The sequence below is a fragment of the Staurois parvus genome, unplaced genomic scaffold (assembly GCF_062004578.1).
Source record: "Staurois parvus isolate SC_StPar_1 unplaced genomic scaffold, SC_StPar_1.0 ptg001917l, whole genome shotgun sequence".
Taxonomy (NCBI): domain Eukaryota; kingdom Metazoa; phylum Chordata; class Amphibia; order Anura; family Ranidae; genus Staurois; species Staurois parvus.
In genome coordinates this window covers 93,956-116,669 of record NW_028319713.1, presented here as the reverse complement: position 1 = coordinate 116,669, position 22,714 = coordinate 93,956, and the positions used below count along the sequence as shown (strand labels likewise).

Sequence of the window (22,714 nt, the reverse complement as noted above, 5' to 3'; positions counted from 1 at the left end):
CACTTGGCAACCCTTAGAAGATGCAACTACAAAATGATGGAATCTTAAAAGAAAAACATTGTACTTTGTAAAGTATTTTAGATCATTCTGTCCGCTAGCCAATAAATAAAATTTGACAAAAAAGATTAAAAAGGTTTCAGTGGATTTTATTCACAGTTTACATTTTCATAACTACAACAAATTATAAATAAATACATATTCTCAAGTCACAAAGGTGTTATACATTTATTCTATAGAGACCTTTATTGAGATTTTCTGTTGTTGTTACAAAGCAGCAGACGGTCCTGCAGGACTTCCAACATTTTATATAAGAACAATTCATTAGCCGGTACAAATGTCTTCATGTAAACCTGAGAATATTGTGTAGGTACTCCGTACATGTTCTGCTTTTAATAATTCCTTAGAATGGTGATGGTTTAAATGGATAATTATATCTCTGCTCTATAGTAATACATGTAATCAGACAAATAAAAGGAATAATATGAGGAATCAGACAGAGATTTCCTCTTTTACCCTCGTAGGTCTATCAGACCATCCACTGACCATGAATGCACTTTTTCTGGTTTTCCTTCTGATCTATCTGATGACTCTTATCACAAACCTTCTTATATTTTTCTTGGTCCTCACTGACCACCATCTGCACAACCCAATGTATTTTTTTCTTGCCATCTTGGCATTTCTGGACATGTCCTATTCATCAGTGACCGCACCAAGGATGCTCTATGACTTGGTCACAAAAAGCCGATCAATATCCATTCCTGCCTGCATAGCCCAAGTCTTTTTTTACATTTTCTTTACTTGTTCAGAACTTTTCTTGCTCTCAGCTATGTCCTACGACCGCTACATTGCCATCTGCCGCCCCCTACATTACAAACTAATGATGTCTTGGAGGGTCTGTGCTCATATGGCCTCCATGGTCTGGGTTGTAGGATGTTCTGTCTCTTTGGTTCATACTTTATTTCTGCTCAGGTTGTCCTTCTGCAGAACATCTTCCATCCACAACTTCTTTTGTGACCTTCCACACTTGATCCAGATTACATGTACTGACCCCTTCATAAACATGGTGGTCATATTCTTAGTAGGTGGTACTTTAGCATTAGGAGCCTTTCTTTTGACCTTTCTTCCATATGTCTATATTCTTAGTACCATCCTCAGAATCCGTAGCAAGACTGGAAAGAGGAAAGCATTCTCCACCTGCACCTCACATATTACGGTGGTCTTCATCTTTTATGGCTCCTTAATTTTTATTTACTTTGTTCCATCTTCCACCAATATGTTCAGTTTAAACAAACTATTTACAGTCATATCTGCCCTCATTAACCCATTGCTGAATCCTCTGATCTACAGCCTGAGGAACAAAGATCTCATGGAGGCACTTCTGAGGTCTTATCATCACTTAAATTTAATTCAGGTTTGCTGCTGAAACTAAAATTGTGAATATTGACACTTTTATTTTTCTAGAAAATTTTGAGATGACTAAAGATGTTAGTAATATCTTTCATAAATTGTATAAATGTCAGTTGTTCAAAGTTGTACCCAACCTATTCATGACCAATGGTCACTGTAATCCTGATGCTCTGGCCACATTCTTTTTTTTTTCTGTTTAACTTTTTTTATTAATTTAAAATACATTACATATCAAAAATAGTTATGCAGGGAAACATGACATGACACAGAAAGGAGAAATACAAGAAGGCTCATTCTCAAGAACCCCCAAACTCTTTTTCCTAACAACACTTTTATTTCCCCTTTAAAAAGGAACAGAAATAAGGGAAGATAATTCCTAGTTTTAAAATACTATTTGTTCCACCTAGGTTTATCCAGGAGAGTTCTTAGATCCCCCAGGCCTTTTATATCCTACCTACCCCCCCTCCCCCAATCATCTCTCATCCTCCACCTATGTTTGTGTTTTGTGACTTCTCAATCGTACCTTTTCTCCCTTTCTCCCTTCCTTCCTAAACAATGCTGTGACCAGAGCAATATTTTTTTTTACACACTATGATTGCTTATACTAGTGAATTTCGCTGTTGTAAGCAACCAGTTTTACTTTATTTTATTTACTATTATTTATTACTATTACTTTATTTTATTTACTATTGTTAGCTGTGATTGGACACAGCTAATCACATGGTACAGATGAGTTGTGATTTGCCTGTCTGTACATTGTGATCACTGTGACGAATCACAGAGATCAGCACAATCAGCATGAAGGACTGCTATCCATTGTGTACTACCTTGTGATCACTGTGACCAAGAGATCAGCACAATAGCACACAATGAATGGCACAAATGAACATCATTCATTGTGTACTATTGTCATTTGATCTGCTATGATTGCTTACAGCAATCACATGGTACCAGCAGCAGCTGGTACACTGATTGGTCATCTGCTGTGTCTGGTGGTAAAAGCGGGTGACAGATCATGCCACAGTGTGGCCCATGGGGTGAGCACAAGGCATGTTCTGTGAAGGATGTCATATGACATTCACCCATAACATAATGTGTACTGCCGGCATTTGTCTTTAGTCCGGGCAAGAACAGGATATACAGTATATATATATATATATATATATATATTTTTTAAAGGATACTTAGTACGTAAATTAAATGTCCATTATAAATGTTAATCTTTGCAATGCTAGTAGTGGTTACTCTTGTTGCTGCAAGCGCAGATCAACTGCCACCTTCCACACGGAATCATGGCTATGGTACTCATCCTTGGGATGGCAGAATATAGGCAAAAATTTAGCTTCTCCTCCCCCACGCTAGTGATTGGGCATTGAAAGAGCAGCAATATGCTGAGGTAATCTGTGTGCTTTCCCATCCATATGGGGAGAGATATCTGGGTCCCTTATATTTTTAATGGGGTTTTCATATTTTAAGAAGCTGCCTACCGTCAGATCCCACAAACCCCAGTAGTGGGAAAGGCACCTTTGCCCTTAACAACATAGGAACAAGGAGCTTTGTCAGGGGTGTCCCTTTGGCAAGGTACCCCTCATGTTAATATTATTATTATTATACAGGATTTATGGCACCAACAGTTTGCTCAGCGCTTTACAATATAACGGGAGACAATACAGCAACAATACAGTTCAATACAAGAGGGATAGGAGGGCCCTGATCCTTGGAGCTTACAATCTAGGAGGGAGGGGCTAGTGGTACAAAAGGAAGTAACTGTGGGGGATGGACTGGTTGGAAGAGTAGAGGATTCCATTATTAGCTGAGGGCAGGATAGGCTTCCCTGAAGAGATCGGTTTTCAGAAATCGCCTAAAAGTGAGCAGAGTAGGCGATAGTCTGATAAATTGTGGTAGAGAGTTCCAGAGGATGGGGGAAGCTCTGGAGAAGTCCTGGAGATGAGCATGGGGGGTGGAGACAGGGGAGCTAGAGAGCAGGAGGTTTTGCGAGGAGCGGAGAGTACAGTTTGGGTGATATTTGGAGACAAGATCGGTGATGTAATTTGGGGCGGAGTTATCAATGGTTTTGTTAATTTTGTTATAAATATGTTATTGTTAATGTTTTGAATTTTATCCGTTGGGCAGCGGGAAGCCAGTGGAGGGATTGGCAGAGAGGGGTGGAGGACACTGAATGAGGCCAGTGGAGGGATTGGCAGAGAGGGGTGAAGGACACTGAATGGAGGTCAGTGGAGGGATTGGCAGAGAGGGGTAGAGGAGACTGAGTGGAGGCCAGTGGAGGGATTGGCAGAGAGGGATGGAGGACACTGAATGGAGGCCAGTGGAGGGATTGGCAGAGAGGGGTGGCAGATACAGAACGGTTAGTAAGGTGGATGATTCTGGCAGCAGCATTCATGATAGAATGAAGTGGGGATAGCCTGCAATGAGGTCGGCCAATGAGGAGGGAGTTGCAGTAGTCGTGGTGAGAGAAAACAAGGGAGTGAAGAAGTTGTTTAGTGGTTTCCAAGGTTAGAAACGGGCGTATCTTGGAGATGTTGCGGTGGTGAAGTCTACAAGATTTGGACAGTGATTGGATTTAGGGCTGAAAGGACAGATAGGAGTCTAGGGTTACACCGAGTACCGTGGCATGAGGGGAGGGACTGATGGTTGTGTTATTGATCTTGATGGAGAAGTCGGGAGGGGGCATGGGCTGGAGGGAATACAAGAGCTCAGTTTTGGAAAGATTGAGTTTGAGGAAGTGGAGTGACATCCATGCCGATATGTCACTTAGTAGGCTAGTAATGCGAGAGGAGACTGAAGGGGTGAGGTGAGGGGTAGAAAGATAGATTTGTGTGCCATCAGCATAGAGATGGTACTTAAAGCCATGGGAGTTTATCAAGTGACCAAGGTAGGAGGTGTAGATGGAGAAGAGAAGGGGCCCAAGGACAGAACCTTGAGGAACCCCTACAGAAAGAGGGAGCGAAGAGGATGAGGCAACATTATACTGTAGGTAATGCTGAAGGAGCTCTGCGATAGGTAGGAGGAGAACCAGGAGAGAGCAGAGTCTCTGAGACCAGGAGAGTGGAGTTTTTTGAGGAGGAGGGGATGGTCAACCGTATCAAAAGCAGCAGAGAGGTCAAGTAGTAAGAGTATGTAGTAGCGGCCATTGGTTGGGATTAGTACGGAGTAGTGTCCATTGGTTGGGATGAGTACGGAGTAGTGGCCATTGGTTGGGATGAGTATGGAGTAGTGACCATTGGTTGGGATGAGTATGGAGTAGTGGCCATTGGTTGGGATGAGTACGGAGTAGTGGTCATTGCTTGGGATGAGTAGAGAGTAGTGGCCATTGGTTGGGATGAGTACGGAGTAGTGGCCATTGGTTGGGAGGAGTACGGAGTAGTGACCATTGGTTTTAGCTGTTAGTAGATCATTAGAGAGCTTTAGTAGGGCAGTGTCAGTGGAGTGGAGTGAGCGAAAGCCAGACTGTAAAGGGTCAAGAAGGTTGTTGTCGGTGAGATGGGAACTCAGGAGATTGTAGACTAAGCGTTCTAGGAGTTTAGAGGTAAATGGCAGCAGGGAGATGGGTCTTAAGTTGTTCAGGTTGGTGGAGTCCAGGGAGGGCTTTTTAAGTATGGGAGTGATGTGCGCATGCTTTAGAGGGAATGGGGAAGGCACCAGTAGAGAGGGAGAGATTGAAGATGTGAGTGAGGGAGCGTAGGATGGAGGAGGAGGGTGACTGTAGTGACAGGATCCAGGGGGCAGGTAGTGAGAAAGGCTTCTGAGAAAACCTTAGTGACCTCTTCGGTAGTAGCGAGGTCAAAAGAGGAAAGTGTTGAGGGAGGTTTAGTATAAGGTATGCTAAGTGGGATGGATGTCTGTGCAGTGGCGATGCCCCTACGAATTGTTGAGGGCATAGGGCCTGGCATAGTTCAGAGGTCTGCCTTGAACTTTTTTCTTCCTTTTCCTGGCCTTCCATGCTGCATACATAAATGTCTAGTATAGATTTGGGGGGATTCCATGCTTTTTTGTTTTTTGGTTGGGGTTCCCTATTAAAATTCATACCAAATCAAAATTAATTTGTATGGTTTTTTGGGGACAACCCATTACTTTTTTCCACAAATCTCCACCCTTTATCCAAACAGGAATGAGACATTGGTTGCTAGAACGCTGGTGACCGCCGGATCCGACAACCAACCTGAGCAGGAATCTGTCTCATTTAGCAGCGGTAACACTAATATAAAGGAGACACCTTCCTACTGCTGAATGTTTTACTTCCCGCTGCAGTTGGGGGTTTGGCCCAACTGAACACCCATTTAGTCTGGCAGTTCACCAAACCTCAGACAATCAAAATTCTGTTCAAACAAGGGCTTGGACTGAACCAGCAACTTCTCCCTACATATAACAGAACAAACTGTCCTCCTGGATTGTGAAGATTTTCTATCTGAAATTTTTAGTAGCTGGGCGAATTTCCACCAGTTTGGACCATAGATATTTTGCTTATAACTGGCAATACATTTACATAGAGAATGAAATGGTAATAATTTGAAAACAAATCTCATAGAAATTCCTGGTCTTATATGTGTGGGTGGGTCAGACTCTCCGTGGTGTTGGTAGACCCTGGCATCCAGGCACATGTCCCAGACCTCTTGTTTGATGTTCCAGGTCTCTGGTCTTCAGAGACAGTTTGGCAGAGACTTATATTGACAGTTTAGTTTAACGTCTGAAGATGCAGCCATGGAAGGTCTTTCTTCCTTGGCCTCTATACAGTGGTGTATTTAGGTTTTGTGCTGCCCTAGGCAAATATTTTAAGAAGCTACCTACCCTCAGATCACAAAACCCCCAGTTGTGGGAAAGGCACCTTTGCTCTTAACAGCATAGGAACAAGGTGCTTTGCCAGGGGTGTCCCTTTGGCAAGGTACCCCTTATGTTGAGGGCATAGGGCCTTGCACAGTTCAGAGTTCTGCCTTGAACTTTTCTCCTCCTTTTCCTGGCCTTCCATGCTGCATACTCAAATGTCTAGTATAGAGTTGGGGGGATTCCATGCTTTTTTGTTTTTTGCATGGGGTTTCCTATTAAAATTCATGCCAAATCTAAAAGAATTGGTATGGTTTTTGGGGACAACCCATTACTTTTTTCCACAAATCTCCACCCTTTGTCTGAACAGGAATGAGACATTGGTTGCTAGAATGCTGGTGACTGCCGGCTCCAACAACCAACCTGAGCAGGAATCTGTCTCATTTAGCAGCGGTATCACTAATATAAAGGAGACACCTTCCTACTGCTAAATGTTTTACTTCCCGCTACAGTTGGGGGTTTGGCCCAACTGAACACCCATTTAGTCTGGCAGTTCACCAAACCTCAGCAATCAAAGTTCTGTTCGAACATGGGCTTGGACTGAACCAGCAACTCATCCCTACATATAAAAGAACAGACTGTCCTCCTGAATTGTGAAGTTTTTCTATCTGAAATTTTTTGTAGCTGGGCGAATTTCCACCGATTTGTGATCATAGATGTTTCCTTTTAACTGGCAATAAATGGCAACATAGAGAATAAATTGTTAATAATTTAAAAAAAAAATCTCATAGAGATTCCTGGTCTTATTTCTGTGGGTGGGTCAGACTCTCCGTGGTGTTGGTAGACCCTGGCATCCAGGCACATGTCCCAGACCTCTTGTTGGATGTTCCAGGTCTCTGGTCTTCAGAGACAGTTTGGCAGAGACATTCATTGACAGTTTGGTTTAAAATTTGAAGATGCAGCCATGGAAGGTCCTTCTTCCTTGGCCTCTATACCCACCATTCCTTTGCCCTCTCTTGATTCCCTTGTCATGGGTGATACACGGAAGCTACTGTACCAAGGTTACATTCTTTTTCTGAAAATGCAAATTTACTGAATTACTTTGTGTCCATCTCCAGCAATATGTTTAGTAAGAAAAAAATGTTTTTGGTCATATATGTCCTCATTTACCCTTTAATTTTCCATTTTCTAATTTGTCTAATAACCTCTTTTGCATTTTCATACTTTGAGTTCAGGGGAGTAACTGACCTCATTTATCGCTTGCCGAATTTTATATTTTGTATTTTTTCTATTGCCTGACGATTAGCGAATTTCAAAGAAGCCTTCAGAAGTTCCTTTTATTACTTAAAGTTACCAAAAAGTTACATGGGGTTAACTGAAAGTTAAATATTTGTTATCTATACAGGCTTTTAGTGATTTGTTTTACAAAGAGGTTCATTTAGCAGAGTGGCTAAGTGGTTAGAACTTACGTCTAGCAGCACTACAATCGTTGGTTCAAATCCCAACCACAGCACTACCTGCACAGAGTTTGCATGTTCTCCCTGAGCCTGCATGGGTTTCCTCCCACACTCCAAAGACATGCTGGTGGGTTAATTGGCTCCTATCTAAATTGGCCCTAGTATGTGTATGTATGAATGTGAGTTAGGGACCTTAGATTGTAAATCGGGATCCAACCCAGAGTCTGGCTCAACGAAGTGCTGAGAGCATGAGCCAGCTGCTCCCTCTCCCTCCTCCGGAAGCTGAACCTGAGGACCTTCAGTGCAAGGATCTTCCTGCTTCTCCTTCATACATTCTCTGGATCTGTGCTGCTTCTTCCATCATTCCCAATCTCAGAATGCAAATTTGGCCAACTCTTCCCATACCATCCAGTGGAAACTTGCTCTAGTTCCAGCACCATAGCAGATGCCCAGACACAATCACTATTTTTTATTATGGATAATTTTACTGATTTTATTATTTTTGTAAAATTAAATTATATTTATGTACTATTGAAACATGTTTCTCAAAAGGTAGTCACCACCTTACAAATCTTAAAAATTCAAGCCAAACGTGTCTCTAGCTAGACCATACTGGCATTGGCAGGGCATTGAGGACTACCAACACCTCTTCAAACAAACATGGAAAGGGACAGAATAAATTGTTGAATGCACACTGCATGAACCTTTTGGTGGCTTGCAGAGGTGGGGGGATGCCAGTAAACCTTGTATGGCTGCAACATTTGGTGGCTCTGCCACTTCTACCTCCTAATTACGAGAGTGCAAATCTCTAGAAATGAACTTTTCTGCTCCATTTCACAGGGAAAACACCGGAAACATTTCCCTTTTGTTAACTCCACTGCTTAATCCTGTGTAATGGTGCTGCCCAGTATCATCATAGCCACCATCTGGAACATATCCTCCTTCTCCCCTTTCTTGTCAAAAAAGCCCTCATGGAATTAAGAAAAGGGCCAAACTTATAGTTTTTCTTAGGAAGACACTGTGAGGTATTTTTCTGCCTTTTGGCTTGTTTTTGCTGCCATAAAATTGTGGTGCTACTGAAGAATCTATACCCACCAAAACCCACCAAAAACGTCTGCAGGATCCATTTTTTTAGAAAGATTACCGACTTTTTGCTCATGTCTCCATTTTTAGGCCTCTTGGTGCAGCCCCGGGCCAATTTTTACCCATCTATGTATGAAAGGATAATATTTTTAAGAAGGAGGACTACCTGTGCCTTTAGTTTCTGATTTTTGGCCCGTAGTTATCGCTTCCAAACCCTGGTGACCCCGGACAAGTTTTACCCAACCAAACACAAAGATTGCAGCTTTCTTTACAGATTAGAAACTCTGCGATCCAATGAAGTTTTCACTTGACAACCCTTAGAAGATGCAACTACAAAATGATGGAATCTTAAAAGAAAAACATTGAACTTTGTAAAGTATTTTAGATCATTCTGTCCACTAGCCAATAAACAAAATAGTTGGCAAAAAAGATTAAAAATGGTTTCAGTGGATTTTATTCACAGTTTACATTTTCATAACTACAACAAATTATAAATAAATACATATTCCCAAGTCACAAAGGTGTTATACATTTATTCTACAGAGACCTTTATTGAGATTTTCTGTTGTTGTTACAAAGCAGCAGACGGTCCTGCGGGACTTCCAGCATTTTATATAAGAACAAATCATTAGCCGGTACAAATGTCTTCATGTAAACCTGAGAATATTGTGTAGGTACTCCGTACATGTTCTCCTTTTAATAATTCTTCAGAATGGTGATAGCTTAAACATATAAATATATCTCTGCTCTATAGTAATACATCTAAACAGACAAAAAAAATGAATAATATGAGGAATCAGACAGAGATTACGTCTCTTACCCTCGTAGGTCTATCAGACCATCCACTGACCATGAATGCACTTTTTGGGCTTTTCCTTCTGATCTATCTGATGACTCTTATCACAAACCTTCTTATATTTTTCTTGGTCCTCACTGACTCCCATCTGCACAACCCAATGTATTTTTTTCTTGCCAACTTGGCATTTCTGGACATGTCCTATTCATCAGTGACCGCACCAAGAATGCTCTATGATTTGGTCACAAAAAGACGATCAATATCCATTCCTGCCTGTACAGCCCAAGTCTTTTTCCATGTCTGCTTTGCTGGCTCAGGACTTTTCTTGCTCTCGGCTATGTCCTACGACCGCTACATTGCCATCTGCCACCCCCTACATTACAAACTAATGATGTCTTGGAGGGTCTGTGCTCGTATGGCCTCCATGGTCTGGGTTGCAGGATGTTCTGTCTCTTTGGTTTATACTTTACTTTTGCTCAGGTTGTCCTTCTGCAGAACATCTTCCATCCACAACTTCTTTTGTGACCTTCTGCACTTGATCCAAATTACATGTACTGACCCCTTCATAAACATGGTGGTCATATTCTTAGCAGGAGCTACTTTTGGATTAGGAGCCTTCCTTTTGACCTTTCTTCCATATGTCTATATTCTTAGTACCATCCTCAGAATCCGTAGCAAGACTGGAAAGAGGAAAGCATTCTCCACCTGCACCTCACACCTCACCGTGGTCTCCATCTTTTATGGCTCTTTAATTTTTATTTACTTGGTTCCATCTTCCAGCAATATGTTAATTTTAAACAAACTATTTACAGTCATATCTGCCCTCATTAACCCATTGCTGAATCCTCTGATCTACAGCCTGAGGAACAAAGATCTCATGGAGGCACTTCTGAGGTCTTATCATCACTTAAAATTAATTCAGGTTTGCTGCTGAAACTAAAATTGTGAATATTGACACTTTTATTATTCTAAGAGATTTTTAGATGACTATTGATTTTAGTAATGTCTCTTATAAATGGTAAAAATGTAAGTTGTTCATAGTTGTACCCAACATATTCATGACCAATGGTCTTTGCAATCTTGATGCCCTGGCCACATAGTTACATAGTTACATAGTAAGTCTGGATGAAAAAAGACAAAAGTCCATCCAGTTCAACCATTAAAAAAAAAAGTTACAATCCTACACCCACAGTTGATCCAGAGGAAGGCAAAAACACCCAGCAAAGCACGATCCAATTTGCTCCTGCAGGGGAAAAAAAAAATTCCTTCCTGATCCCCAGAGAGGCAATCGGATATTCCCTGGATCAACTTTCCCTATAAATATTATATCCAGTTATATTTTGTGTATCCAAGAAAGAATCCAGGACTTTCCTACAGCAATCCACTGAGCTGGCCACAACCAACTCTTGAGGGAGTCTATTCCACATTTTCACAGCTCTCACTGCGAAGAAACCTATCTGTGTTTGAAGTGCCCCTTGTCCTCTGTGATGACCTCAGGGTGAATAGCTCTACACCGAGTTCACTATATGAACCACTGATGTATTTATACATGGAGATTATATCCCCCCTTATGTATTATACATGGAGATCATATCCCCCCTTATGTATTATACATGGAGAGCATACCCCCCTTATGTATTATACATGGAGATCATATCCCCCCCTTATGTATTATACATGGAGATCATATCCCCCTTATGTATTATACATGGAGATCATATCCCCCCTTATGTATTATACATGGAGATCATATCCCCCCCTTATGTATTATACATGGAGATCATATCCCCCTTTATGTATTATACATGTAGATTATATCCCCCCTTATGTATTATACATGGTGATCATATCCCCCCTTATGTATTATACATGGTGATCATATCCCCCCTTATGTATTATACATGGAGATCATATCCCCCCTTATGTATTATACATGGAGATCATATCCCCCCTTATGTATTATACAGGGAGATCATATCCCCCCTTATGTATTTATACATGGAGATTATATCCCCCCTTATGTATTATACATGGAGATCATATCCCCCCTTATGTATTATACAGGGAGATCATATCCCCCCTTATGTATTATACATGGAGATCATATCCCCCCTTATGTATTATACATGGAGATCATATCCCCCCCTTATGTATTATACATGGAGATCATATCCCCCCCTTATGTATTATACATGGAGATCATATCCCCCCTTATGTATTATACATGGAGATTATATCCCCCCTTATGTATTATACATGGAGATCATATCCCCCCCCTTATGTATTATACATGGTGATCATATCCCCCCTTATGTATTATACATGGAGATCATATCCCCCCCCTTATGTATTATACATGGTGATCATATCCCCCCTTATGTATTATACATGGAGATCATATCCCCCCTTATGTATTATACATGGAGATCATATCCCCCCTTATGTATTATACATGGAGATCATATCCCCCCCCCTTATGAATTATACATGGAGATCATATCCCCCCTTATGTATTATACATGGAGCTCATATCCCCCCTTATGTATTATACATGGAGATCATATCCCCCCCTTATGTATTATACATGGAGATCATATCCCCCCTTATGTATTATACATGGAGATCATATCCCCCCTTATGTATTATACATGGAGATTATATCCCCCTTATGTATTATATATGGAGATCATATCCCCCCTTATGTATTATACATGGAGATCATATCCCTCCCTTATGTATTATACATGGAGATCATATCCCCCCCCCCCTTATGAATTATACATGGAGATCATATCCCCCCTTATGTATTATACATGGTGATCATATCCCCCCTTATGTATTATACATGGAGATCATACCCCCCTTATGTATTATACATGGTGATCATACCCCCCCTTATGTATTATACATGGAGATCATATCCCCCCCTTATGTATTATACATGGAGATCATATCCCCCCTTATGTATTATACATGGAGATCATATCCCCCCTTATGTATTATACATGGAGATCATATCCCCCTTAATCTCCTCTTCTCAGTAGAGAATACATTCAGTTCCTCTAATCTTTCCTCATAGCTGATCTCCTCCATGCCTCGTATCAATTTAGTTGCCCTTCTCTGTACTTCCTCCAGTTCCCCAATGTTCTTTTTGTAAATTGCAGCCCAAAACTGAACTGCATATTCCAGATGAGGTATTACTTACTAATGATTTGTACCCGGGGGGGGGGGGGGGGGTGATATCTCTCTCTCTGGAGTCTATACCTCTTTTAATACAAGAGAAGATTTTGCTCGCTTTAGAACCCGCAGCTTGGCATTGCTGCCATTACTAAGCTTGTGATCTACCAGAACCCCCAGATCCTTCTCCACCATTGTCCCCCCAGTTGTACCCCCCCCCTAGTATGTATGATGCATGCATATTCTTAGCCCCCCAAGTGCAGAACCTTACATTTATCACCATTAACCCTTACTGGCCCCATAGTCCCCCCAATTACACAGAGCATTGAGGTCGGCTTGTAAGTTGGAGACATCCTGGAAGGACGTTATTCCCGGCACAGCTTGGTGTCATCTGCAAAGACTGGAATGGGATTTATAATCTCAGACCCCATATGGTTTATAAATATATTAAAAAGTAAGGGTCCCAACACTGAACCCTGGGGTACCCCACTAATAATACTGACCCTTGGGGTACCCCACTAATAACACTGAACCTTGGGGTACCCCACTAATAACACTGAAACTTGGGGTACCCCACTACCAACACTGAACCTTTGGGTACCCCACTAATAACACTGAACCTTGGGGTACCCTACTAATAACACTGAACCTTGGGGTACCCCACTAATAACACTGAACCTTGGGGTACACCACTGACACCCCTAGACCATTCAGAGTATGAATCATTAACCACTACTCTCTGAATACAATCTTTTAGCCAGTTTTCCACCCATTTAAATTTGGATTTTTCCAGCCTGTAGATTTTACCTTACACATCAGCCGTGTGTGGGGAACTGTGTCAAATGCTTTTGCAAAATCCAAGAATACCACGTCCACCACCACCCCTCTGTCCAAGTATACCACGTCTACCGCCACCCCTCTGTCCAAGTATACCACGTCCACCGCCACCCCTCTGTCCAAGTATACCACGTCAACCGCCACCCCTCTGTCCAAGTATACCACGTCCACCGCCACCCCTCTGTCCAAGTATACCACGTCAACCGCCACCCCTCTGTCCAAGTATACCACGTCCACCGCCACCCCTGTGTCCAAGTATATCACCCCCACCCCTCTGTCCAAGTATACCACATCCACAGCAACCCCTCTGCCCAAGTATACCATGTCCACCACCACCCCTCTGCCCAAGTATACCACATCCACCACCACCCCTTTGTCCAAGTATACCACGTCCACCACCACCCCTTTGTCCAAGTATACCACATCCACCGCCACCCCTCTGTCCAAGTATACCACATCCACCGCCACCCCTCTGTCCAAGTATACCACGTCCACCGCCACCCCTCTGTCCAAGTATACCACGTCAACCGCCACCCCTCTGTCTAAGTATACCACGTCCACCGCCACCCCTCTGTCCAAGTATATCACCCCCACCCCTCTGTCCAAGTATACCACATCCACAGCAACCCCTCTGCCCAAGTATACCATGTCCACCACCACCCCTGTGCCCAAGTATACCACGTCCACTGCAACCCCTCTGCCCAAGTATACCATGTCCACCACCACCCCTCTGTCCAAATATACCATGTCCACCGCCACCCCTCTGTCCAAGTATATCACCGCCACCCCTCTGTCCAAGTATACCATGTCCACCGTCACCCCTCTGTCCAAGTATATCACCGCCACCCCTCTGTCCAAGTATATCACCGCCACCCCTCTGTCCAAGTATACCATGTCCACCGCCACCCCTCTGTCCAAGTATACCACGTCCACCGCCACCCCTCTGTCCAAGTATACGATGTCCACCGTCACCCCTCTGTCCAAGTATACCATGTCCACCACCACCCCTCTGTCCAAATATACCACATCCACAGCCACCCCTCTGTCCAAGTATACCATGTCCACCGTCACCCCTCTGTCCAAATATACCATGTCCACCGCCACCCCTCTGTCCAAGTATATCACCGCCACCCCTCTGTCGAAGTATACCACGTCCACCGCCACCCCTCTGTCCAAGTATACCATGTTCACCGCCACCCCTCTGTCCAAGTATACCACATCCACCGCCACCCCTCTGTCCAAGTATTCCACATCCACTGCCACCTGTATGTCCAAGGTTTTGCTCACCTCCTCATAAAAAGAAATCAGATTTGTGTGACAACTTCTGTCTTTCATGAATCCATGCTGTCTGTTGGTTACAATATTTGTTTCCAGCAAGAACTCCTCTCTGTGGTCTTTTATTAAACTCTCCAGTATCTTCCCAACTATAGAAGTTACACTAACAGGTCTATAATTACTTGGGAAAGATTTTGACCCCTTTATAAATATTGGCCCCACATTGGCCTTACACCAATCCAGTGGTACTATGCCAGTCATTAAAGAGTCCCTAAAAATGAGAAACAATGGCTGTGAGATGACAGAGCTGAATTCTTTAAGGCCCCGTGGGTGTCTGCCATCCGGTCCAGGGGCTTTATTCACCTTTATTCTGTCTAAATATTTCTGGATCATATCAATTGTGAGCCAATGTGGATCATCTGGGGGTGTCAGTACCACGCCCCATTATGGACAAGAGCCCCCCCATGCTCCTTTGTATACACAGATCTGAAGAAGGGATTTCATACATTGTCCTTCTCTTTGTCCCCCCCCTCTAGATGGTTCTGTAAAGGGCCTACATGCTGGGACCGGACCTTTCTACTATTCATATATTGGACGAATATTTGGGGTTGGTCCTGATATCTTTTGCAACCTGTCATTCGTTTTCAATTTTTGTGCCTTTATTTCCTTTTTGCATATTCTGTTCTATTCTTTGTAATGTGTAAACGATGATCGCGTTCCTTCATGTTTATATTTAATAAAAGCTCTTTTCTTATTATCTATCGCTTTTGTCACTTTGGCAGGAAGACACAGAGGTTGGATTTGTAGCCTTTTATACTTGGTGCTCATGGGAATATATTTTGCAGTGTGGTCACATACAGTCTTTGTAAAGAACTCCCATTTCTGTGTTGTATTCATTGATGTCAATATTCCCTCCCAGTCTAAGTCTTGGAGAGCGTCTCTCAGCCTTGGAAAATTAGCTCTCTTAAAATTGAGTGTTTTTATTTTTCCCGTATGTGCTCGCTGTTTACAGCTAACAATAAATGAAATCATGTTATGGTCACGGCTACCTAGATGTTCTTTTATATGGACATTCGTAATAAGCTCTGCATGGTTGGAGATGACCAGGTCCAGCAGAGCATCATTCCTAGTTGGGGCTTCTATGAACTGGACCATAAAATTGTCCTGTAGTAGGTTTAAACATTTTTGCCCCTTAACTGTTCCTGCAGTACCATTACTCCAGTCAGTTTCCGCGTAGTTACCATCCCCCATTATCCCCTGTCCCAGCCCTTGCAGCCCTTTCCATATGTGCGAGGAGCTGAGTGTCCACCTCATTAACCCTGGGAGGCTTATAACAAACTCCAATGATGACCTTTGTAGTACGCCCCCCATGTGCAGTTCCACCCATAATACTTCAGCCTCATCACACTCTCCATCAAATAGGTCCTCTTTCACACTCGCTCTGAGATGACTTCTCACATAGAGACAGACACCACCACCTTTCCTATTTCCCCCGTCTCTCCGAAAGAGAACCTAGCCAGCAATATGAATGGTCCAGTCATGTGAAGAATGAAGCCAAGATTCAGCAATACCAATTCAATCCTAGTTTTTTTTTTTTTTTTTTTTTTTTTTTGTGCTTAACTTCTTTTTTTAGCCATTACTATATCAAAAATAGTTATACAGGGAAACATTAAATAAACACTTGACATGACTCAGGACGGAGGACATACAAGAAGGTGCATTCCCAAGAACCCCCAAACTCTTTTTCCTAAGAACATGTTTCATTCCCCTTTAAAAAGGAACAGAAAGAAGGGAAGATAACTCCTAGTTGTAAAATACTATTTGGTCCACCTAGGTTTATCCAGGAGAGACCTTCGATGCACCAGGCCTGTTATATCCTACCTACCCCCCCCCCCCCCCCGCCAATCATCTCTGATCCTCCACCTACGTTTGTGTTTTGTGACTTTACAAAATAATCACAATTGTGACTTTTTTAACTTCATGATAACTCTTTGACTAATTTTCCTACCAAAATATTTTTTACATGTTTTATAAACATATAAGGCTTTTACCTGGCATACGGTTTCATAAAAACTCAGCTCAGATAATTTGTACAAATTGAGAAATGTACAATAGTATGGTGACCGCCGACTCCAACAACCAGCCTGAGCAGGAATCTGTCTCATTTAGCAGCGGTATCACTAATATAAAGGAGACACCTTCCTACTGCTAAATGTTTTACTTCCCGCTGCAGTTGGGGGTTTGGCCCAACTGAACACCCATTTAGTCTGGCAGTTCACAAAACCTTCAGACAATCAAAATTCGGTTTGAACATTTGGACTGAACCAGAAACTTCTCCCTACATATAACAGAACAGACTGGCCTCCTGGATTGTGAAGTTTTTCTATCTGAAATTTTTAGTAGCTGGGCGAATTTCCACCGATTTGTGACCATAGATGTTTTCCTTTAAAATGGCTATAAATGGCAACATAGAGAATAAATTGTTAATAATTTGAAAAAAAAAAAATCTCATAGAGATTCCTGGTCTTATTTGTGTGGGCGGGTCAGACTCTCCGTGGTGTTGGTAGACCCTGGCATCCAGGCACATGCCCCAGACCTCTTGTTGGATGTTCCAGATCTCTGGTCTTCAGAGACGGTTTGGCAGAGACATTCATTGACAGTTTAGTTTAACGTTTGAAGATGCAGCCATGGAAGGTCCTTCTTCCTTGGCCTCTATACCCACCATTCCTTTGCCCTCTCTTGATTCCCTTGTCATGGGTGACACATGGAAGCTACTGTACCAAGATTTTATTATTTTTCTGAAAATGCAAATTTACTGAATTCCTTTGTGTCCATCTCCAGCAATATGTTTAGTAAGAAAAAAATGTTTTTGGTCATATATGTCCTCATTTACCCTTTAATTTTCCATTTTCTAATTTGTCTAATAACCTCTTTTGCATTTTGCATAATTTCATCTATAAATGAAAGGATGGTGTTCTTAAGAAAGAGGACTACCTGTGCCTTTAGTTTCTGCTTCTTGGCCCGTAGTTATCGCTTCCAAACCCTGGTGACCCCGGACAAGTTTTACCCAACCAAACACAAAGATTGCAGCTTTCTTTACAGATTAGAAACTCTGAGATCCAATGAAGTTTTCACTTGACAACCCTTAGAAGATGCAACTACAAAATAATGGAATCTTCCAAGAAAAACATTGTACTTTGTAAAGTATTTTAGATCATTCTGTCCACTAGCCCAAAAATAAAATAGTTGACAAAAAAGATTAAAACGGTTTCAGTGGATTTTATTCACAGTTTTCATTTTCATAACTACAACAAATTATAAAAAATAAATAAATATTCTCAAGTCACAAAGGTGTTATATATTTATTCTATAGAGACCTTTCTAGAGATTTTCTGTTGTGTTGTTACAAAGCAGCAGACGGTCCTGCGGGACTTCCAACATTTTATATAAGAACAAATCATTAGCCGGTACAAATGTCTTCATGTAAACCTGAGAATATTGTGTAGGTACTCCGTACATGTTCTCCTTTTATTCATTCCTCAGAATGGTGATGCTTTAAATGAATAATTATATCTCTGCTCTATAGTAATACATGTAAACAGACAAAACAAATGAATATTATGAGGAATCAGACAGAGATTTCCTCTTTTACCCTCGTAGGTCTATCAGACCATCCACTGACCATGAATGCACTTTTTGGGCTTTTCCTTCTGATCTATCTGATGACTCTTATCACAAACCTTCTTATATTTTTCTTGGTCCTCACTGACCACCATCTGCACAACCCAATGTATTTTTTTCTTGCCAACTTGGCGTATCTGGACATGTCCTATTCATCAGTGACCGCACCAAGGATGCTCTATGACTTGGTCACAAAAAGTCGATCAATATCCATTCCTGCCTGTATAGCCCAAGTCTTTTTCTATCTCTGCTTTGCTTCCTCAGAATCGTTCTTACTCTCGGCTATGTCCTACGACCGCTACATTGCCATCTGCCGCCCCCTACATTACAAACTAATGATGTCTTGGAGGGTCTGTGCTCATATGGCCTCCATGGTCTGGGCTACAGGATGTTCTGTCTCTTTGGTTCATACTTTACTTTTGCTCAGGTTATCCTTCTGCAGAACATCTTCCATCCACAACTTCTTTTGTGACCTTCCACGCTTATATCAGATTACATGTACTGACCCCTTCATAAACATGGCGGTCATATTCTTATCATGTGCTACTTTTGGATTAGTAGCCTTTCTTTTGACCTTTCTTCCATATGTCTATATTTTCAATACCATCCTTAGAATCCGTAGCAAGACTGGAAAGAGGAAAGCATTCTCCACCTGCACCTCACACCTCACCGTGGTCTCCATCTTTTATGGCTCCTTAATTTTTATTTACTTGGTTCCATCTTCCAGCAATATGGTCATTTTAAACAAACTATTTACAGTCATATCTGCCCTCATTAACCCATTGCTGAATCCTCTGATCTACAGCCTGAGGAACAAAGATCTCATGGAGGCACTTAGGAGGTCTTATTATCACCTAAAATCAATTCAGGTTTGCTGCTGAAACTAAAATTGTGAATATTGACACTTTTATTTTTCTAGGAAATTTTTAGATGACTAAAGATGTTAGTAATATCTTTCATAAATTGTATAAATGTCAGTTGTTCATAGTTGTACCCAACCTATTCATGACCAATGGTCATTGTAATCTTGATGCCCTGGACACATTCTTTTCTTTTCTTTTTTGGTTTTAACTTCTTTTTTTTATTAATTCTTTATTTCTAACGACACTTTAAAAAGGAACAGAAAGAAAGAAACATAACTCCTAGTTTTAAAATACTATTTGGTCCACCTAGGTTTATCCAGGAGAGTTCTTAGATCCACCATCCACCAGTCCTTTTATATCCTACCCCACCCCCCCATAATCATCTCTCATCCTCGACCTATGTTCATGTTTTGTGAATTTACAAAGAAATCTCAATCGTGCCTTTTTTTCCCTTTCTCCCTTTCTTCTTAAACAATACTGTGACCAGAGCAATATTTTTTTGCAGACTATCATTGCTTATACTACTGAATTTCACTGTTATAAGCAACCAGTTTTACCGAATGAAATGGATTTGTTCAGTATTTACTATTGTTGTTAGCTGTGATTGGTCACAGCTAGTCAGATGGTACAGATGGGTTGTGGTTTGCCCCATCTGTACCTTGTGATCACTGTGACAGATCAGCACAATCAGAATGAATGAACGCTATCCATTGTGTACTACCTTGTGATCACTGTGACCAATAGATCAGCACAACAGCACACAATGGATGGCATGAATGAACACCATTCATTGTGTACTATTGTCATGTGATCTGCTATGATTACTAACAGCAATCACATGGTGCCAGCCGCAGCTGGTACACTGATTGGTCATCTGCTATGTCTGGTGGAAACAGCGGGTGACAGATCACGCCGCAGTGTGGCCCATGGGTCGAGCACAAGGCGCGTTCTGTGGAGGATATCATATGACAACCACACATAACGACGTGTGTACTGCCGTCATTTGTCTTTAGGCCGGTCAGGAAAAAGATATACAGTATATATATATACTATTATTATTATTATACAGGATTTATATAGGGCTGACAGTTTGCTCAGCGCTTTACATAATGGAGGGAGACAGTACAGTAACAATACAGTTCAATAAAAGAGGGATTAGAGGGCCCTGCTCCTTGGAGCTTACAATCTAGGAGGGAGGGGATAGTGGTACAAGAGGTAATTAGCTGTGGGGGATGGAATGGTAGGAAGAGTAGAAGATTCCAGTATTAGCTGGGGTCGGGGTAGGCTTCCATGAAGAGGTGGGTTTTCAGAGTGCGCCTAAAAGTGAGCAGAGTAGGCGATAGCCTGATAGATTGGGGTAGGGAGTTCCAGAGGATGGGTGAAGGACACTGAATGGAGGCCAGTGGAGGGATTGACAGAGAGGGGTGGCAGATACAGAACGGTTGGTAAGGTGGATGAGTCTGGCAGCAGCATTCATGATAGACTGAAGAGGGGATAGCCTGAGATGAGGTCGGCCAATGAGGAGGGAGTTACAGTAGTCAAGGCGTGATATAATAAGGGAGTGAATGAGTTGCTTAGTGGTTTCCGAGGTTAGGAACGGCCATATTTTGGAGATGTTGTGGAGGTGAAGTCTACATGAGTTTGTCAGTGATTGGATTTGGGGCTGAAAGGACAGATTGGAGTCTAGGATTACACCTAGTACTCTGGCATGAGGGGTGGGACTGATGATGGTGTTGTTGATCTTGATGGAGAAGTTGCACGGGGGGGGGGGGTGCACGGGCCGGGGGGAATACTAGGAGCTAAGTTTTGGAAAGGTTGGGTTTGAGGAAGTGGAATGACATCCAGTCCAATATGTCACTTATTAGGCTGGTGATGCATTTGGAGACTGAGGGGGTGAGGTGAGGGGTAGAGAGATAAATTTGTGTGTCGTCGGCATAGAGATGGTACTTAAAGCCATGGGAGTTTATTAATTGGCCAAGGGAGGAGGTGTAGATGGAGAAGAGGAGGGGTCTGAGGAGAGAACCTTGAGGGACCCTGACAGAGAGGGAGTGAAGGGGAGGTGGCAGCATTATTGGTAACACTGAAGGAGCGCTGCAATAGATAGGAGGAGAACCATGAGAGAGCGGAGTCTCTGAGGCCAAGGGAGTGCAGTTTTTTGAGGAGGAGGGGGTGGTCAACCGTGTCAAAAGCTGCAAAGAGGTCAAGTAGTAGGAGTATAGTACAGTGGCCATTGGTTTTGGCGGTTAGTAGGTCATTGGTGAGTTTGAGTAGGGCAGCTTCGGTGGAGTGTAAGGGGCGGAAGCCGGACTGTAATGGGTCGAGAAGGTTGTTGTCGAAGAGGTGGGAACTCAGGCGATTGTAGACTAAGCGCTCTAGGAGTTTAGAGGTAAATGGCAACAGGGAGATGGGTCCAAAGTTGTTCAGGTCGGTGGGGTCCAGGGAGGGTTTCTTGACTATGGGAGTGATATGCGCGTGCTTCAGGGGGGAGGGGAAGGTACCGGTAGAGAGGGAAAGATTGAAGATGTGAGTGAGGGAGCATAGGATGGAAGAGCAGGGGAACCGCAGGAGTTGTGAGGGGACAGGGTCCAGGGGGCAGGTGGTGAGGTGGACTTCAGAGAAAATCTTGGTGACCTCTTTGGTGGTAGTGAGGTCAAGGGAGGGGGTTATTGTGTGAGGGGTGCTAAGTGGGGTGGGTGTCTGAGCAATGGCGTAGTCCCTACGAATTGCATCAATATTGTTTTTGAAGTGGTTGGCAATCTCATGGGCAGTGAGTTAGGTACTGGGTGGAGGTGGAGAGAGTAGAGAGTTAAAAGTGGAGAAGAGCCGGCGAGGACTGAAGGAGAAGGTATTAATGAGGGTAATAAAGTAGGCTTGTTTGGCAGCGTGAAGGGAGGAAGTGTACGTGGGTGAACACTTGTTGGGACTTGGATTTACGCCATAGTTGTTCCAGCACACAACTGTGTCATTTGAGGTTTCTGGTGTGGTCGGTCTGCCAGAGTAGTAGTGGTTGGGCCCAATTCTTTATGTTTTTGGGGGTGCAAGCGAGTCTAGAGTGGCTGAAAGCGAATTGTTGTAGGCAGTAGTGGCCAGATCAGGGCAGGATAGGGGATGGATGCTGTTGTTAAGTTGGTCAGTTGCAGAGTGGAAGGGGGCAGGTACCTGATGGGAGACTGAATTGACGAGGTCGGCCTCACTTGTGTCACTAGCCCCAACCCCGCTGAGGTTGAAACAGAGGGAGTCTAGGACCCAGGGGAACAAGAGAGCCAGTAGTTGTCGTTTGCAGCTCTTGCAGATGAATACTTTGGAAGGCTGAAGATCCTCTGATTTTGGCACAGGAGTAGCAGGCAGAGCAGGTTTGG

The 22,714-nt window shown here is 42.7% G+C and overlaps 3 protein-coding genes across 3 annotated transcripts; all 3 read left to right on the top strand.

The window, feature by feature from the left end:
- The first annotated feature begins 472 nt into the window (after positions 1-472).
- LOC149433812 (olfactory receptor 1J2-like) lies at positions 473-1,423 on the top strand. The gene has a single exon (XM_089664421.1). It carries the CDS (start codon positions 482-484, stop codon positions 1,421-1,423), a length of 942 nt encoding a protein of 313 aa, XP_089520547.1. The 5' UTR covers positions 473-481.
- Positions 1,424-9,514: 8,091 nt separating this feature from the next.
- Positions 9,515-10,456, top strand: LOC149433811 (olfactory receptor 1E16-like). The gene has a single exon (XM_089664420.1). It carries the CDS (start codon positions 9,515-9,517, stop codon positions 10,454-10,456), a length of 942 nt encoding a protein of 313 aa, XP_089520546.1.
- A 7,975-nt stretch (positions 10,457-18,431) lies between these two features.
- On the top strand, positions 18,432-19,373 carry LOC149433810 (olfactory receptor 1G1-like). Its single transcript, XM_089664419.1, has one exon. It carries the CDS (start codon positions 18,432-18,434, stop codon positions 19,371-19,373), a length of 942 nt encoding a protein of 313 aa, XP_089520545.1.
- Positions 19,374-22,714: the final 3,341 nt, after the last annotated feature.

What these genes read in the sequence shown, in the direction of transcription:
- LOC149433812 (XM_089664421.1), top strand. Translation starts at nt 482, where the DNA reads ATGAGGAATCAGACAGAGATTTCCTCTTTTACCCTCGTAGGTCTATCA.
- LOC149433811 (XM_089664420.1), top strand. Translation starts at nt 9,515, where the DNA reads ATGAGGAATCAGACAGAGATTACGTCTCTTACCCTCGTAGGTCTATCA.
- LOC149433810 (XM_089664419.1), top strand. Translation starts at nt 18,432, where the DNA reads ATGAGGAATCAGACAGAGATTTCCTCTTTTACCCTCGTAGGTCTATCA.